At 43.4% G+C, this 7,795-nt stretch overlaps 1 protein-coding gene across 1 annotated transcript in view; it reads left to right on the forward strand.

Annotated features, from left to right (window-relative positions):
• Positions 1-5,384, forward strand: part of T265_01439 (hypothetical protein) — a gene marked incomplete at both ends in the record, with an annotated part of 17,070 nt that extends 11,686 nt beyond the window's left edge. Inside the window, 2 exons of the mRNA XM_009165465.1 lie at positions 2,623-2,724; positions 4,650-5,384. Of these exons, the coding sequence (XP_009163729.1) occupies positions 2,623-2,724; positions 4,650-5,102 (555 nt within the window). The remainder of the gene's footprint in view (positions 1-2,622; positions 2,725-4,649) is intronic.
• Positions 5,385-7,795: the final 2,411 nt, after the last annotated feature.

Here is a 7,795-nt window from a genome sequence, read left to right on the forward strand (position 1 = left end):
TATATATATATGTAATCAGCCGACAGAGGCCACAACATCACCAAGCAAAGGGAAGGGCTTGTTTATGGTGAAATTTTAGTGGTAATCTCAGAATGTAACAATGACAGGAATCGGTCGGTCTTTCAAGTGTTGCCAAGGAAAGGGCCACAACATCACCAAGCGTTTTAAAGGGCTTGTTTATGGTGAAATTTTAGTGGTAATCTCAGAATGTAACAATGACAGGAATCGGTCGGTCTTTCAAGTGTTGTAACACCAAGGAAAGCCCACCGGAGTAGTTGTCTCCATGAGTAGATTAGCGCGAACCCATCTGTTAGGATTGTAGATAACGACCATGCACCTGAAGACCTCAAAGAACGCGAAGAAACTGCAACTGGTTAAGACAAGAGGCTGACCTGACCGTGAATACAACGCCACAGCGGCGATGAAAGTCACTTTTGATAAGTCAAGCTACAGGTCGGTCCAGTTGAACAAGAATCAGTGTAAGTCGTAAGTGATCAAAGAATTCAACAACAAACTCTACAAGCTTCATAGAGTATCATACTTGTATGCGTGATAAAGATCAGATCTCCTTTGGAGAGAATCCTCCGCTCGGGAGGGTGGTTTTGTTTGGTCCCAATCCTGTTCTCTACAAATTAGAATCAGTTACCCTTCAACCATCTGTATCGGTCATTGAGTTATACAGCAGTTCCCAAATAAGGCCTCCTTTCACCGACCCTAGAATTAAACAAGCATGTGTATTTTGCGACTACTTCATGCCCAGATCTGAGTCTGATATACTAAAATTAGCCTATCCTACACAATTGGATGCTTCGGGGCTACCTTGCTCATAAATATTTGTTTTAAGATCTTGCAGCGCACTTTTCTCCTCATCGAAAAAGGATACTATGGGAAATAGAAGAAACTTGAATCATAATATCATCCAGCGTCTTAAGAGTTAGCCAAATTTTGAAGTGTTGATTCCACCCAGTTTTGCCTCAGTCAACACTCCCCCTCTTTCACGAAGGGAACTACTCACAAGGTTGCTGAAAACTCTTCGGCAAACCACGATCGGTTTCGCCCTTCTTGGACTCATCAGGTAGGCGCAGTCTCCGAGTTTCCGTCAACTTTATGTTCTACTTGAACCCAAATTGGGCTGTTTTCGAGAAATATCATGAACGAGAGAATCAGTTGAGTCTCTCGTGAAAACTTTCCCTCTTTATTCGCACCATATTTTTCGTCCTGGTATTCAGTGACATGCTGTGGTGGTCGTGCAACTTTCGGCAAGTCCGTGCTTCTTTAGTAACCATTCTAGTGCTTACTTTTGGATAAAGTACCTGAGGACGAAACACCCAAAACAACATACTCACCACACCGCTTTCAAATGAGTTTGAGCGGATACACTGTCTTGAATGTGTGATAAAATTCGACGTCATTAGAGAACAGCCAGAAGTGCTACCAAATTTTTAGTTTGACCAGATTCTGAGTGCTGTACTATATGCGGGACCTTTTCGAATGTCTAGTGTTACCTCTTGATCACTCATAAATCCAAAATGACGAATGTGAATGAGTTACGTTGCTTCATCTTACTTTTGCTTATTGTGGTTCAAATCTTTGACTAGTACTTCAAGCTTTGTTACCTTAGTGCTGAGTTGTAGCAAGATTTGACTGCAACCGGTATAGTTTTAATCACTGCTAACCAGTATTGGTGAAACATCACCATCATCGTCATTGACTCCAACTGCAAAGCTGGACATTGGATGTTCACTGCATTAAGACCTTGTCAGTTTATTTGAATAAAGCCTTATAATGAAAAGAAGGAATAAAATGGGGCGGGAAGGGGACCCAGAGCTAGCCTACCATAAACATTCGAGGTGTCTGAATTTCCAACACTTAGTCAGACAATTTGGATAGAAAGTGATAGCATGAATGTTACGGACATTGGTTAGCCGTTGCATTGTTCAGTTTCTCCAGCTAAGCAGGAGTGTAATGTTGATCACATCATAGAAAGCGAACAGCGCCCAAACTCACCGTAATATCCTTCATTCCATTTTGCCACGTCATACTCCACCCATCTCTGGGTTTGCATCAGCCTAGATTAAACACCGAAAGCGACGATTTTCTCGGTGAGCAGCAACTCAGCATGCGTAACATATAACCCAGCCACCTTAGCGTACAATGCTGGATGCAATCTGTGAGTGAAGTACCGCCTTCTTCATCAAAGACCCGTTTTCTGATCACCTGGTTGCGAAATTGCCGGTTCCATCTGATTCCAGCCAGTTCCGGGACATCAGAAATCTTGGGATTTCTCAGCTCATCCACCCTAACTGGCCAAGTCTCGCAGCCGTATAACCATATAATCCACAATACACTCGTTTTTATATGCCTTTATTCTTGATTGGAACGCTGAATGAATTCGAAAGCGGTTCCTTGCCTTGTACCCATCTTTCATTTTCGTGCATTGCTGTTGTGCCAAAACAGTCCGACACATTGTAGGAGAACAAAACGTTAGACTTCCATTAATGAAACGAACTTACTTCTGTAGCTTATCCGTTATCTATAGACAAATATTTATGGGGAATCGTGTCAAACGGTCATCCTGATTTCATCGGACTGTCTGATGACCTGTTTTTGGTTTCGTTACAGGAAAAAATTCGTGCACTACGACTGAAACATCCTGGACAATACCAGAACATTGTTTGTCTACGGACCAATGCTATGAAATTTCTTCCAAACTTTTTTCTCAAGGTAATTTCCCATTTGGTAGGGTCTAGTAGAACGAACGCCCAGTCTTTTCCCTTTCGATCTGCTTGTTAATTCCGCTAGCTGTTGTTGCATAAAGTCAATATTTGGATCCCAAATGGCAGCGCAAAATTATCGTGAAATTATCGTACTCGCACTTGTTCTTTGTTCCCGAATTCCTCAAGCCTGATGATGATACACTGATCTCCCTTTGATAATCTATGCTGCAATAAACTTGAACTCTGCTGGTCAAAGTATGTGAGGTTAGATTGAGAACTAATGTTTTTGTACACAGAATTACATAAGTTTGTGAAGCTGTTTCTCGCTCGAAATTTCGCACAAACAGGATGCGCATCTATTTGTCCTCTTCGAAACAACGTTCCCAGCATTACACTTTGGATTTGTTCATCTATTAATTGCGCGTTGACAGTAATATCGAGAGGTTCGTGAACACCCTAGTGTGGACTTTGACTGGATTAGACTGCTGATCGCCCACCTTCCGGGTGAGTAACTCTCAGGCAATGTTGCAATGCCTCAAAATTCCAATCACCATCGCAGAATGCCTAGACCATGCGATCCGCTTCCGAGCACCACCTTACCTTAAGCCCGATGCGTTGCAACCTCCAGGTTCACACTCTGAATGTCGTTCGACGTAGTTATTGATCTAGTCATCGGCCTCACACTCCGCCTAACCTGGATCTCTAAATTATCTAAGACGCACCATTCTGTGATCAGATTTTCGAACAGCTGAAGCCAGTCAGGAGCGAACATGAGACGGGAGGAACACTGGAAAAAGTTTAGGACCGTTTGAGAAGTCATTGTTTCAGATCGATATCGAGCGTTTCTGAAAAACTCGGCAATGGCAGAACATGCACTGGACACGGAACACAATAGATTTAGAAGCGAGGACTACGGTCCATGCCACAACGGTCAGCCGATATGCAAGTCAAGCTATGGGATTTCGCTCTTTATCAGTGTTTGAAAACTTTAGCGTGACACGAGGCGATGGAAGTCCCCAAGCATCTCAGTGAAAATAGGATAGAAGAGGTAGAATTGGCAAGCGTTTGGAGAATGGTCTTGCAACAGCCGAGTCAACACGTTAGTGTGCGGTTATCAGAAGGGTCATCAAAGAAGATTCGTCTGAATTGCACCTAATCTCACCCCCTTTCCCCCTAACTAACTTGTCGTTGCACTCACAAGCCCAGACAGACTGACGAAATCTACCAGTGGCACCCAAAGTGAATCATCAGTTAAGGCACCTTCAAGTGGAGGATTATCGAGCCTAACTGGATCAAAAATAATTCGAAGCTCCCCCAAACCATCAACCACAAGATTTAGGCCGGCCCAAAGTTGACATTCAACACTGATCTGGTGTGCTAATTTGAAGAGTTCTTACTGCTGGGTTCTCCGTCTGCCCGAAAACCTGTCCGAATTGGTGACCGCCTCACCTGACCCGATAAAACTTTGGCGCCAAAGGCGAAACATTTCCCATTTAAAAACTATCGACTGTTTACCAAGCCCTTTTGAAAGGAAGGAACTTTGTTTTTTGTTGAGAGGAGGTTGTGAGGTAACGGGGTTGTGCAATTTATGAAGCCTGATTTATTGAATCCCAGCCCATAGAAGATGAGATTACATTCATTTGTTGCCACTTATCCCACAACCGATTCTTTACCTTGTCCTTGCCAATCACTTGGCAGAAGTTGAATTATCTGAAGCGAATGGTCCGTTCAACGCCCTTTTTGATAGTGTGTTATGTCGTTTCATCCCATCCTCTCAAACCAACGAACTCCGTCACTGCTTTTTCATTTTCCTTTACCTCTGCCATGTTCACTGCGTCAGTCCTTTTTTAATTTTTTGCTTCCTACAAAATTCCCCGTTCGGTGTTTCCTCATCCTCCTCACTAGCCTGTCTTTCAAAACCTCCTTTTTCAGGGTCAGCTGCAGAAGATGTTCTTCCTCTATCCTGATCCACATTTTAAGCGCATGAAGCACAAGTGGCGCATCATTTCTCCTACATTGCTGGATGTGTACGCCTATGTTTTGGCCCCAAGTGGCTCTCTTTACTGCACCACAGATGTTCCAGAACTGGCCAATTGGATGACGACGTGTTTGTCCAATCACCCACTGTTCACTGTTTGCTGGTGTGCGCACTTCAGTCCCTCATCCGATGGAAAGGCCCTGAGTTTCTCTGAACACTGCGAATTGCCTGTGGATCCGGCCTGTGTCGTAGGATCTGAAGGCGGCTTTGATGGTATTGTACGAATAGACCCAGTGCTCAAATTTTTCCAGGAATGTCCAACTGACGAATCTCTCAAGGCTACACGCGAAGGTCGAACTACTACATTAATTGTTTGTCAGCGCCGTGAAAATCCAGCTTTTCTTTGATGTATTGTGGGAAACTATTTCCGAATTAATACGTATAACAGTTTCCAGCAGCATTTGTCCACATGTCTGAGGAAGAATATTTTGCTTTTGGCTTAAAAACTATGAACTTGACTGATTGCTGCATCCAGTTACACCGCCTTCAGTTCTCATGCGACCGTACTGCATTGCAATATCTGGATAGAGTTGTTTCGTACCTGGCCAGGAGGTACCCAGAAAGCCGAAATCAGTAATTTCAGACCGCAATAATAACTAAGCTCTGCTGAATGTTAGCTACTGTGGAACCTCGTCGCAAAGAACCTGCTTAGATTGGAAAAGAATCTATTGTCATGATATTTTCCCATTCAGCAGCAGATTGTGTTTACCATGACGTTGTTCCTAATCTGTCTGTCGTTTTTCAGGTTAACCCTTGCCGATAAACTAACGAACACGTTCAGTTCGTCCTTATTTTAGGATTGTTAGCCATACCTATTTCACAAAGCTCTAGGGAGGTTCGGTGTCCGGCGTTCCAATGTATGATCGTTCCTATTCGTGAGCCATCCATACGGTTTCGGAGCGAATCGGTTCTCGTGCCTACTCTGGCTCTATGACACCGGTAGCTCAATCTTGAGCAACTGACTTGTTCAAACCAAATATGCGGGGGCTGTTCACACATATAGCAGTTAAAGTGGAACAGTAAAACGTGGATTTACGGACCTCGAGGGGTCGGTGTATCGGACATATCAGAGTATACACACGCACTCTGGAGGTAACATCCGAATTAAAAGTCTGGCGTACATGTCATCATCAATGTCAGTGGTGTTGGGTCCTTCAAACATTAAGTCTTGTTCACGTGCCAAAGTTTTAATCTGACTTCAACGCCAGGAGAAACGACGGACAAATAAACTAGAGTTACACCGATTCGGACTATTTGTGATCTTGCCGAAACCAATTCACCGGTCGTTCACCCTCGACGCAAAGAGTTACCGTCAACCGAAACAGAATATTCCATATTTCTTTATTGTACATAGTGAACAAGTTGTTCAGTTGCTACACATTTGTCACCTGAAGCGTTACGGGCCATCTCTAAATCTGTTATAATACTATCCTGTTATACGTTAAGGATTTTACTTTTCGAAGGAAAGTAGTCTATTGGCTGCTAGCGACTGACAATATCCATCAGGCCTATTGAAAGACCTGTCGCATGTAACATGTAACACACGTAATACGAATATATCCTGAAAACTCTGGAGTTCATCCAGACTGTCCACCGAAACTCTAATGGATCTTACTTTGTTCAACAGTGAGCCCAGCGAAATACACATGGATCAGATGAACATCACTACCGTTGGAAGAACCAGGAGTTGTAAATATTTTTAAGTAGTTCCCAAAGTGAATAAAAATGAATTTGCAGTGAAGCGTCCAAAAATTAATCCGGTTCGTTGCTTTTACGTGGATACAGCATTTAATTAACTCACCAACCTTGTGTGATCATATACACAAACCGGTTGCTTGCAAATGCGAGTCAACCACTGTAACTTAAGTGCTTAAACAATGTGGCCTTGTTCGGAGTTTTACTAAGGCGTGAAAGAAAAAAGCGCAACCTAGCTTGGATCTGAGTAGATTAGTCCACAAGACGATGCATATGTGTTCGGATAGTTTTGTTTCGATACCCACTAGGCAATTCAAAACTGACCACCGGAAGTTGACTTCGCTGCACAACATTTGCGTTCCTTTTTACCCTAAACAACCCTACATCTAACCAATCGCTTTTTTGTCCCAGTAACCACGAATCGCGGGGCGAGTAGATAAAACCTTTTGGCTTTATCTAATTTGCATTTCATTAGGGGTTCGTTGTCTCAATACTGAGCGTTTTGGACAAGGAACTCTAGACTGTTGCAGGGATGCACGGTAACCATCCTTTTGATGTTTAAGCTGCTCTGTAACGGTCTGTTTGGTAAAAGCTTAATCGATGGATTTCCGCTTCTTCCGATGCAGCTGAATGATGTGCACCAAATACGACATTTCAACCGTTAGGTCAAGTAAATTTACCCCTGGGTAATTCCTCGACGTACAGAACGCTAACGGAGTTAGAAGGGTCAATAAAAGCGTGAGAAGGGGAGAAATAATGTATGTTATCTTGGTGAGACATGCTATTCTTCATCCCAAGACCGATTTTGCCCCTCTTGGGGCTCATCAGGTAGGCACAGTCGCCGAGTTTCCGTCAGTCTTAGGTTTTACTCAAGCCCAAATTAGACGCCGTTTTCGGAATGTACTCAGTGGCAATCGTAATTTGCCTTCAGTAGAAAACTCACCTGAATTGCAACAGAATAACACCGTAGAGAAATTCAGTTGAGTCTCCTGTTTAAGGACCAATTAGTTTGCCTATGAGTGCATTTCATGAATGCTTACAACGATGCTATGTGTAGGTCATCAGGCTAGAAGCCATACCTTTAGGCTATCCATTCGAAAAGTGCCGTTAACCAGGTATCCGACCATGTCGGCGATGACGGGGCTATATGTGTTTGTAATGCGAGCGCAGATAAGCTTTCCAGACTTGTCCGAAGTGATGTGTTATCGATCAGTTCCAAAAGCTGTCCAACTGACTGGAATCAGCCACTGGTCCGGCCAGAATTCCAGCACACTAAATACCAGGTGGTAGAAGATAAGAGTAATTGCCTTTTCCGCCTTTAATTTCTGTAGTCGGTTTGTATACG

This window comes from Opisthorchis viverrini (genome assembly GCF_000715545.1).
Source record: "Opisthorchis viverrini unplaced genomic scaffold opera_v5_15, whole genome shotgun sequence".
Taxonomy (NCBI): Eukaryota; Metazoa; Platyhelminthes; class Trematoda; order Opisthorchiida; family Opisthorchiidae; genus Opisthorchis; species Opisthorchis viverrini.